Source organism: Castanea sativa, chromosome 2 (assembly GCF_040712315.1).
Source record: "Castanea sativa cultivar Marrone di Chiusa Pesio chromosome 2, ASM4071231v1".
Lineage (NCBI taxonomy): Eukaryota > Viridiplantae > Streptophyta > Magnoliopsida > Fagales > Fagaceae > Castanea > Castanea sativa.
Genome location: NC_134014.1, coordinates 48810700 through 48822412, shown reverse-complemented (window position 1 = coordinate 48822412; position 11713 = coordinate 48810700). Strand labels below are relative to the sequence as shown.

Sequence of the window (11713 nt, the reverse complement as noted above, 5' to 3'; positions counted from 1 at the left end):
TAAACAACTTTACACACTTTTTCACCCACACAAATTTTAAAAAACTACAAAATCTCATCTCAAACTACTCTACCAAACACCCTCCAGATCACTGAAATTTCCTGTTTTTACCGCAACTAAACATACGCTCAAGTCAAATTCACATGTGTTCACCCTCAAGAATTTGTTCAAAGATCTTCCCCACACAAAGACCTTAACCACTAGGCTACAACATGGTGATTAATAACTATTTCTAGGTGAAAACTTTTCTTTTTAATGATATTGAAAAGAGTAGTGAATATCCTTAAAAAAATTTAGGGTAGTAAAAATGATAGTAATTTTAAGAGGATTGGTGCTAATACTGACGGAGTTATAAGAGAAGAGAGGGGGGAAAGTCAATGGTATCAATGTATAGAGTGTTGGATAAAACTAAAAGTTTTATGGACCAAAAAATGGGATTATTTCAGCAACTATGGCATCAATTTTTAGAGATTCTTGTGTTCGTACTAAACAAATAGAAGATTATTGGTTGGAAGAAAAATAGTCCGTATTGCTTTTAGAGACCACGGCATTGACAAATGGTTTAGTCTTAGCTTGTAAAAATGGATAGAAGAAACTTTTTCTTGAAGGTGACGCAAAATGTGTCATTGAAAGTTTTTTTGGGTATTTAAAGGCTCCCATAATATTGCAAATATCATCTAAAATTGTAAAATAATTATTTGTAACAATAATTCAGAGGCTAATAATTCATGGGTTAAATGAACGTAATAGAGAGGCATTTAAAAGAAAAAACAATCTTTCCATTAAGAGGAAACAAAATAAGTTTTATTTCATAATTTTCCAAATGAATTTGATAGATTCTGCTCTTCCAAGGTTGTCTATATTAATTTTTCTCGTTAACCAAAATACAAAATTTATGTAGCTTTCTTCCAACTTTATGGCGTTTCCAAAACTTCCAAGAGTTTGATTGGATAGAGGCAGATGAAGGGAGAGTAGTGGAGAGTAGAGCTACTTAAAAATTGCCCATAACATTGTTTTGTGCCAAGCTACATGTCTTTCGAAAGTCAAAACTACTGTTTTAAGTTCATGCAATTTTAAACTACATGTAGTTCATCACAAGCACACACTATCCTGTCCTTTTACTACCAGCCGTTTAATTTCATGGCAGCAAGCTAGACATGCTAGGAAAGCCTAAATGCGTGGTGAACTCTACTACATAAATGAAAAGACCCAGCGGGCGCAAGTACGTCAAGTACCTCCTTTTATCCAAGCTGAATGGAGCTGATATTGCAGAGGATTTTTGGGTTCTTTGCTATTCAGAATATTAAATTCTAGAAATCAATGCAAAATCAACTTTGTAATTCTGCTTTTCTATCCATAAATTACTCCGATGATCAATGGAATGTCCAATTATGAACAGTTCATCAGTGTTTGCTTCGTACCTATATATACTTTGAGCTTAAGCTTACATTCATAGACCACATAGATAACAAGAATTATCTGGACATACAGATATACACTTCGTTCCCAGTGCATAAGGGTCCTGCTCTGTAGCATCTTGGAGAGATGATGGGTATGTAGACTTATCCCAAATTTTTGGAGAGGCTGATTCCTATACTCGAACCCAAAACATACCGCACATACAGATATACACTTGGAAGTATAAAATTACAAAATGTGCAATGTGACTATATGTGTATTCATCGTACATACTGACGACATCTGGGCTACCGCTCCTCTGAGTTGAATTTGTTCCAAGCTTCCTAGAAATTGACAGTCCAACAAAAACATGTGAGTTTTTTTTTTTTTTGGGGGGGGGTTTGGGGGCAGAGGCAAGATCGAACCCGCCACAAGAGGGGAAGGGGCATGGTCACAGTAGGCTGAATGCCCATTGGCATATGATTATTAAGCAAGGCTTACTACCTTACCTTATCCCACTGCAATGTTTCATTAACAAATGATCAAAGAATGAAAGGAACAGTGCAATGGAACAGAATATAATCCAGAGGATTTCATATCAGTGAGCTAGGTACAGAAAGAATTGTGATGAAGCAGGGCATGTAAAATGGGTCTGTGACTACCCAGGGAAAAATTATGATGTCCAGACACAAATAGCTACAGAATTACTATTTCACTGTCAAGGTCATCCATCTTAAGAACAGTAAGAGTTGCTCAAAAGTTGTTGATAAAATTTAAGGAATCAGGTGGGCAGTGCTTATCGCTAACAAAGAAGGAATAGTAGTGATTTGTACCCCAAAGCGCATCGGAGACAATATAATGATAGGTCAACAGAGAGGGAGTGGAGCAGGGGAAGGGGAGTATCAAATGCATGGACTTTTTCTCAGTGCTGCCTCACCAATATCAGGAGCACAGTAGAGGCTATTTGCTTCTAATGTGAGCTAAAAAACATTCATTAAAGATATTACTCATATACGAGAATGAATCTCATCACTTCTTCAACATAAATAGGAGTAGAAATATAACAACTTAAAAATTGTGAAGAAGATGGCAGGCCCACAACATACCTTTAGCAGATCAAAGACCTTTTCACATATGTACTTCTGCTGAATACTTGCACCCCGCTGTTGTAATTTATCAGGATGAACGCAAAGAGTGGCTTTCCTGTAAGCTTTCTTTACAGCAGCAGAAGTTATGACGTCTGTTAAAGGTATTGGCTGCCAACCACTGTCAGGCCCAAGGATCTGTCAATTAATAGAAATTGGTTATGGTAACTACTCATAGAGCTTGAGTTTAGAAATTGGTTCAGCATTTGTTTATTCATTTTCTAGCCAAATCCAAACATTTCAATCCTTTATTTCTAACTATGTTGATCATATTGTGCACAATGTATGCATGAGGATGACTAAAAAAATGGTTCTGCAGTCAATGTCAGATTCTTAATAGTACCAAGTCCCTTTTACTTTTTATGAAGCTCTTAAGGACTGTGCTACGAATGTGTACATTTACATACATCTCCAAGAAAGTTACCACAATTGCCCATGGACAAGCATAAAAAGACACATCAAAGTTGAGCTTCTTGAAGTGGTTGTGGCAGACTACCAAGTACTCACAATTTAAGTTGAAGGAAATCAAGGTTTTAAATGCCTTTTACATTGGTTGGAACTCAAGCAAAACGCTAAGTAAATGACCATTAAAAAGAAAGCAACCAACACAAACTAGTTCAATGTTCAGATAATCAGAAGCAATCAATCATTCAATCCATTCTCAATTCTCTGAAGCTCAATACTGGGGCACAGGAGTATGCAATCATAAAAACATAATGCACCTTCACGTACCATCCTCTAATCACATTCAACACAAAAGAAAACAGGCATACACCACAGGTAGAAAAACAACACATACATATTGCAATGTTGAAAGCAATGCACGCAGATTCCCTTCTTTCCCACTTGACCATCTCCTGACATCAGCATCCAAAGTTTCTGCTAATCTCTGGAAAAAAATATTTGATCCAAAAAAATCAATCAAGAATACAAAGTATGCAATTCCAGAATCTTCTTCAGTGTTTAAAAATATTCTTACATTTCTCTCCGCTTGCTCTCTTTGAGCAAGGAGATCACGCATATTTTTCTCTGCAAGAGCTTTTGCCTGAAACAATGCCAGAAAACTTGGGTTATCTTTGTTCAACATTAAATAAAAATTCACATGTCATGCAAAAGGATGAAAATCATACTGCGCGTTCAGTAGTACGCTGATGCCTCTCTAATCTAGCTTTACACCTCTGAGCTGATTCACCTTCAACTCCTTCAGGTCTCTCAGTATAATAGGCAGCTTTAGTAGAAAAGACATTAAGTTTAGAAGCATCCAGGAGAAGGCAGTTGAAAATTGAAATAAATTGAGAAGTCAAAGAAAACATTTTACGGTCGACAAAAAAGCTAAAGCAGGTACATTGAGGATCACATACCTCCATAAACTGAAGAACTCAGTTTCATTTCACTGCTTCTGAAAGAAGCCAAATATTTATCAGAAACAGATCTGTCCACTCGTTCTCTTGTCTCAAAAGAAGCCTTATCAGCCATTGCTTTTCCCACAGCACGCTCTCTAGCCTCTGCAGTTGCTCTCTCCACTGCAGCACGTTCTACTCTGATCCTTGCTTCCATTGATGCCTTCTCCACAAAAGACTTCTCCCGAGCCTCAGCACACGCCTTCTCTAGTCTTTCACGAGCCTCTGCCATTGCTCTCTCCACAGCAGCCCTATCTGCCCTCTCACGGGCTTCACTATATGCCTTTTCACGAGCTTCAAGTGTTGCCCTGTCAATAGCCATTCTATCTTTTTCTCTTTCCCTCTCCCTCTCCCTCTCTTCTTCTATCTTTCTAATGCGTTCCATCTCCAGCTCTCTTTCTCTCTTCATCCTTTCAGTTTCTTTGTCTTCTGATGTTAAGGACTCATTAAGATTCTTCTCTTTTCTTTCTGTAGTTTGGCTTGCATTAACACGCACAGCTGGTTTTTGGATGTTTCCTTTTATTTCTACCATAGCTGGCCAAGCTGCTTCTATTTTCCTTCCATTTTCAATCTCATCTTTGATCACATGAGTTAACATGACTGCCTCTTTGCTTTCTTCCTGGTTTAAAACAGCCTGGGTCTGCTTTGTATTATTTCCTCTATCTCCCAATTCATGAGCAAATTTCCTCTCTTTATTTATAGGATCAGAGTCCAGTTGGGAGAGACTCTTACTTTTAAAGATGTGTGTCTGTCTAACACCAACACCAGGTTCACCTACCTTCTTCACACCATCATCCAAATGGCGTGACTTTTTAGCATCTTCCGTTCTAAATTCGTTTGATTTTTCACCAACCTGTACATTTGCAGTTTCAACCATTTCTGAATCCTTTTCTTTATTTTTGAGTTCAGACTTTTTCTTTCCATTTTCCTCTTGAGCAAGGGCCTCTTGAGTTTCTTCCAGCTTTCCACCGTGTTTATCATTTGTGCAGGCTAACTTAGGTGCTTGAAGGTTGTCATTATCCTCCTGCTTCTGTGCCCCATCAGATACCCCAAGATCCTCCCCATCCATGTGCACGCAGATTCCTTTAGCCAATTTTTGTGCCTTCCTGTAGTCATCCCCTTCGGATTGCTCATGCACTATGTTTAGTCCCTTCAATTCTTCCTTCCCACCAGCATCTTTGAGCCCCTTCCCAGTTTCTTCACAAGTGCTAGTCTCTTTTGGTTCCTTCTTACTTTCTTCCTGTTCAAATCCTTTTTTGGATCTCCCATCATGTTCTCTTCTTTCCTGAGCCCCTTTCAGTTTGTCACTGTTAACTACTTGCTCAGAAGCTCCACATAGACTTTTCTCATCTTCTTTTTCACAAGCATCTGTTAATCTCTTTTCATTTTCCTCTATTTCACAAGCCTCTTGTTTCTTTTCACTTTCCTCCCACTCAAGACCCTCATCTAGTCTCTTCTCATTTTCTTCTCCTTTGTGTAATTCTTTTTGTTTCTTCTCATCCTCTTCCCTCTCAAGAGCCTCTTTCAGTCTCTTCTCATGCTCTTCCTGCTCAAGAACCCTTTGTAGTCGCTTCTTTCTCTCTTCCTGCTCAAGAGCCTCTTTTAATCGTTTTTCATCTTCTTGTCTTATGCATGCCTCTTTCTGTTTTTTCTCAATTTCATCCCACTCAATAACCTCCTTTAATCTCTTTTCACTTTCTTTCTGCTCATGAGCTTCCTTCAGTATTTTTGCATGGTTTGATTGTTCAGGAGCCTCCTTAAGCCCTTCCTCAATTTCTTCCCACCCAAAAGTCTCACTTCTTATCTTTTCATTGTCTACCCTTTCACAAGACTCCTTGAGTCTTTTCTCACTTTCCCTTCGTTTTTTATCCTCTTTCAGTTGCTGCTCATTATTCTCCTTGTGCTTCATAGCCTGCTCAACTTCAAATGCATATTCTTCCTGCTGGACCTCAATCAGGTTGTTGCAGTTTTCTAATATATCAACTCCAGTTGATTTCTTCTCAGATTCTAAAGGCTTCTGGGCTATTCTTACTTTCTTCACATTCTCTACCTGCTCAGAAACTTCTTGAGCCACTTTTTCCTTCTTCACGTGTCCTTTCTGTCTGTGCACCTCTTTAGCAGCTTTTGATCTCCCATTGTTTTCCTCCCCTTCACAAGCCTGATGTACTACTTTAGATTTCTTCTCATACTCCAGCTCATTATTTCCTCTGGCTGATTTCACCTTCCTAATATCGTCTTCTTGTTGCTCAAATACTCCCATGACTGCCATTTTATTCTTCTGTCCTCGCTCATGGATTTTTGTATTATGCACTGAAGTCTGAACATGGTTTGTCTCGAGAGCCTTATCAGAAGTATCTGTTCTTACCAATTCAAAAAATTGTGATTCTTCTTTCCATTCACTACCTCCATCGATTTTATCAGACCCCAGGGATGACAAGGATTCCTTGCCATGCTTTTTCTCTGTTGATTTTTTAGCCACTTTTGGAAGCTTTCCTCCAGTTGAAACTGAAACTTCCTGGGCTGTCTTTATAACCTTTTGCCTTTCCTCTCTGACAGAAAATTCTATTCCATTGTCTTCTATGTCACAACTGCTCTGCAGACCCTCACCTCTCAAACTATTGCACTCATCAACAATCTTACTCACTTTCTCTACCTTATCTATATTATGATTCTTTGAACCCGTTTTCACACTGCCTTGAAAGCCCTCCTTCTTCCTATTCATAAATTCTTTTGCACTTCTGAGTTTTGCTTTAGCTTTCACCATTGCTTCCTTCATAGCAGCAGCAGATGCCGCTGCAGATGAACTTGCATCTACCTCTACATCAAAGAAAGGCGGTGAACTATCACCTGCACTCCCTTCAGAAGCCACAGAATTACCATTTGGTGTTGATTGACTGGAACCTCCACTCCTGACATCTGCCGCAGGTGGTGGTCGAGAGGGTGGTGGCAATTGTGAGGGCTGAGTTCGAAGGCTGATATCAGAGACAGTTACAAAACCATTAGGAAGAGAACCACATCTTCTATATACTTTCTCAGGTTTAAGATTATATCCAAATGCCTGTCCATCAGCAATACCATTAAGGGGCTGTGATATGGTTTTCTTCAGATGCTTTCCCTTCATCATTCCCGCACTAAAATCCATGTTAAGATTGTCATCATCAGTCACCTGCAGGAATGGAATATCATCTTCAGTCTTTTGCAAGGGAGTGTCTTCATCAAATACAAAACTGAATCCAGGAACACCATGTAGCTCAGATATTTGTGTTGTCCCATGGTACAAATCTTCATTGCTTGTCAGAGTAGCCTTATGATATGACATGTTGAACTCCACATTACCATCAAGTGACTGGTAACAATCCCCATTTGAGAAGCAATGATTCTTTTCAAAATGATCAGACTCTTCTGAAGGGGATACACTTCCTGCCGGAGTCCTATAAATGTGGAAACACGACAAATATATGCCACCATTAAATTCTAGTCCTGCTAGACTGAACTCAATCATGCATGCTTTTTTTCCCCCCATACTTGATGCAGAAAAGAAGGAAATAATAGAAGAACTAAGAAATGCAGAGAAATCAAAAAACCTACATGGCACCGATAATATTAAGCTGCAATACAAACTTCTAACACAATTAAGCATTCTCACAAACCAAAGCAGTTGCACATGCCTCATGCATACAAATGCTTAGGTACGCATCTATAAAATTAATTATGGAAATCCGAATGAAAAAACTTTCAAGCACAGCTGAAGCATTGAAGCCAGGTATTAGATACAGACTTCAATTCACTTCAGTAGCTAAATTTACCATGCTCTAAATTCACCTTTGATTTCAATTTAAACAAAATACTCAATTCAACCAAAACCCCATTTTTGAGAAAGGTTTTAATTTTCCTTTTTTTACTAAACAGTCAATTGCCCAAGTCCCCAAATTTTCTTTACCCAGAATCACTCACATTATCATGGTACATTTTATAAACGGGAAAGCCAAAAATTCCCACATATTCAAAGCTCACAAAAAACCACCAGATCAAATATTACCCAATAAACTAGCCCATATGTACCTTAATCTACAAGGTTGGTCTCTCACTTTTTCATATATTAAAAAAAAAAGGTAAAAAACACACAAACCCAAACGCACAGCTTAATTTAAGCCACCTCAAATACTCAAAAAACAAAAAAAAAACAACAAATTAACCGTTATAAAAACAGAAACCAAACAAGCCCAACAAAAAAATTTAACATTTTTTTGAAGTGCTGCATTTCAAAATTCAAATTTCACAAAACAAAAGTAACAAAAAGCTAAGAACTTTGAACATTGATCATACCAAGCTTCTTCATCTTCTTCAGAGGAATGGAAATCCCGACCGTTGGACGAGTCAAAAAGCAAGTCCTCATAGGAGACAGCGAAATCTAATCCACCACCACCGTCGCCGTCGCCGCCGCCGAAGACCTCGGAGTAGTCGAAGCCGGAGCTCCGAACATCGAAGAAGACCTCGGAGCCTTCCTCGTCGACCGCCGGGAGATCCAGGACCGGAATGGAGGTGGCGCGTGACGCGTGGAAGCTCTCGAATATCTCGCTGTAGTCCTCGGCGCGTGGCGAAAGTGTAGGAGCCACTCCGAACCTCGGCGGCCCGCCGTAAACGTCGTCGTACAAGCCTCCGCCTCCGCCTCCGCCATTGTTGTAAGGCTTCTTGGCGGCGAGTGTACTGCCGGACCTGTTTGGTTGGCGAGAATGTGTGAAGTTTTCCATTCCAAAATGGTGAGCTTCTAGGGTTTCTTTTTTCAAGCTAACTGAGTTTTTTTGTTTTTTGCTTTCTTTTTCTTTCTTACTTTTTGTTCTGTCTCTCTCTCTCTCTCTTTGCAGAGAGTGAGTGCAGAGTTAGGGGGAGGAAGACGAAAGAGAGAAATGAAAAAGAGAGTACTAAAAGTCTCAAATTACCAAAATGGGCTTGTCTTCTTTTACTATTTTATTTTTTTCTTTTAAGTTTTCTTTTTTTTTGGAATTTTTTTTTTTAGGTTGAGAGTGAAAATTAATAAAAATTAACATAAAAACCTTAGATTTTGTCCTTTTATTTGGTAGTTTACAAAAATGTTAATGATTTTGTTTTTTTATATTAATACATTAAATTTTTATTTTTATTAATTTTTTAATTTAAGTTTCTTAATAACCGGTTGACCATCCTGAAAAAAAAAAAAAAATTGATGGATTAGCCACTACCTCTTTGGCTCTTTCGACACAGGTAAGGCTTATATCAAATAACCAATTTCACTAGATATGTTAGGATTTGAACACGTGTCTGTATTTTAACGAGTTTAGTGAAATTGTCACTAGACACAAGTCTAACCCCTTTCGACACAAACCTCTTCTCCTAAAATATCACCAAAGTGGACCGAAATATTACGCCAATGTGGCTCGATATAAATATAATAACAATAAATACTACGCTTGAACTTTTAAATATTATATAAATTTTTTAAATTATATATAAAAAATCCCTTGATACAAATTACAAATATATTACGACACAAAATAGGCTTAAAAATAAATTTAAATATAATCTATCAAGTAAACACAAGTTTAGGTTCAATTCTGTGTGTTAAAACTATTGAATTATCAAAAACGTATGCAAAAGTTTTAAGTACAATTTAGTTAAATTTTTGCTATCTTCAGCTCATAATCACTCACCTTTATGAGCAAATTGAAACAATTTTAAAGTGTACAAATTCCAATGTTATACAGATGTAGGAGGCGAACAGGTGACAACGCCGGAATGATATTGTTTTTTAGCTGAATGACAACGCGGGAAGGTCGAACGTGGGATTGGGAATTTTACAGGTGTTTTTTATTTATTTTACGATATTTTTATAATATTTTTATTATAAATTATAGATAATTAGTTATTATTAATTTTAATTTGATTCTAAAATTACTTTTCTATTCCACCAATAATATCTTACCACGTCAAAATTTGTTGTAAAAATATCATTTTTCTTTTATTTTGGTCCCATCAACGATCTTTTCTCTAATTATATTATATATATTATGTTGTCCTATGTTCCAACTTCCAACCAAACAGTGCCAAAATTGGGTACCAGATGTGAACTTGGTTCCCCATTAAAAGAGAGTTGTGAGGTCTAGTTGAACATAAAGACAAAGCTTCAGCTGTGGTACTCTGCCACAGCACTTGCTTGGAAGCATTTGTGCGTGTTGTGGGTGCAAGTTAAAGCTTCAAAGCAGCAAATGTCCAAACTAGACAAAAAAGTATCCACGCTCATATATTATTTTTGTTGATTCATAAATGCTTCTTCTATATTTTTTTTAAAATTTTAATAATAAGATAGGGGTTGTTAGGATGTTATTTTCTAAGCTGATACAGATACTTGATATGTGTCTAAAGTCACTGTTCCAAATTGGAATGAATGTTTTGCTAAGAAATCTTGCTGTTAAGAAAGTGTTAAAGATATGGTTCACATAGCATTTTCATTGCAGCCAGCCTAATATGAAATGGCATGCTCTTTATAATTTATTTTTTATAAGCTAAAGCGTTTATCACAATAGTTAAGTATCACCCTTAAATATTATAGCTCTTGAAATGATATCATTAAAAATTTAAAAGGGAGAAGAAAAAGTTAGATGCATTGTTCTTAATTGCATAAAATGCTCTGCTTTTTTTTAATGCAACTTTGCTAGAGATGCAATTTTTTCACAATTTATTGAAGTGAAAAGGTTGTGAGCGGTTAATAATCTAGTTTTACATTAACTTGTTACTGACATCACTTTTATTTCTACCATTCATAACTTACTACTTCAACTAATTGTGGAAAACATTGTGTCATTCGTTTTATTCTTTTGCGACATAATGCACTCGTTTTTTTTAGAGAGTTTTAACCTATAGTGTCTACTCCTAATGATAGCTCTTTATTATTAAACAAAATATCAATAAATTTTTTGTGTGAGCGGAGATTGAACCTCAAATTTCTTATTTAACTATAAAAAACTTTACCAATTGAGCTAACTAGAACCCACAACATAATGCACCTGTTAAAAGTTACATTTTAGACTACTATAGCAATTCAAAATATTAACTCTTTATTGTGATATTATAAACGTTGCTTCCTATAATATATCTATTATGTCTCATGCTTATAATTAAGTTAATAGATTGTGCTCTATCCCAATTCAAAATAAACTCATTGGGTGTTTTTTTTTTTTTTTTTGCCCCCTTTTTTAATGGATTGTGATTGTAAAAAATTGCAAAATGGGGTTGTCTTTTCCTCAACAGTCAAATTGTTGCCTCAGAATTGTGTTTCTTTATTTTGAGAAGATGTCTGGCATTATTGCTAGAGATAGCATGACATTTAATTAACATTATCCAGCTCAAGCAATAGCCCCTTTAACCCTTTTGGGAATAAATCTTTTAGAGGAAAATGATGAAAGCAAAATTTTACTGATTACCTTATCCACATCTTTCAAAATCCAATATCCAAATAATCAAAGATTATTAGCCACAAACAACTTGAGGCCAACCACAAAATTAGGTTTATGCATTGGAAAATAATAAATTGCAGTGGTATAAAAAGCAGGTAGATGGAGGAATTTATAACGTGGACAGCATGCAGACGAAGACGATGGCCACACACAGATTTATGAAGGATTTGATAGCGACCCAAGATTGTGGAATTTTAAGTAGAAGCCTAACTGTCCTCAAATGGTGGCAGTTGGGATCGAAGTGTAGGCAAAGAGCAATTATTCAAATTAGTTGCATCAA

At 36.8% G+C, this 11713-nt stretch overlaps 1 protein-coding gene across 1 annotated transcript; it reads right to left on the bottom strand.

The window, feature by feature from the left end:
- Positions 1-1333: 1333 nt before the first annotated feature.
- On the bottom strand, positions 1334-8839 carry LOC142624337 (uncharacterized). The gene is made up of 7 exons (XM_075797872.1): positions 8270-8839; positions 3905-7374; positions 3674-3771; positions 3523-3588; positions 3343-3432; positions 2505-2681; positions 1334-1742 (listed from the first exon to the last, which is right to left on the bottom strand). The coding sequence occupies exons 1-7, from the start codon at positions 8692-8694 to the stop codon at positions 1707-1709; spliced, it is 4362 nt and encodes a 1453-aa protein (XP_075653987.1). The 5' UTR covers positions 8695-8839; the 3' UTR covers positions 1334-1706.
- Positions 8840-11713: the final 2874 nt, after the last annotated feature.

Coding starts and splice junctions, on each gene's coding strand:
- LOC142624337 (XM_075797872.1), bottom strand. CDS start 8,694: ATGGAAAACTTCACACATTCTCGCCAACCAAACAGGTCCGGCAGTACA. Junction 7,375..8,269: donor GAAGAAGATGAAGAAGCTTG/GTATGATCAATG, acceptor CCACATTTATAG/GACTCCGGCAGGAAGTGTAT. Junction 3,433..3,522: donor GAGAGCAAGCGGAGAGAAAT/GTAAGAATATTT, acceptor ATTTTTTTCCAG/AGATTAGCAGAAACTTTGGA.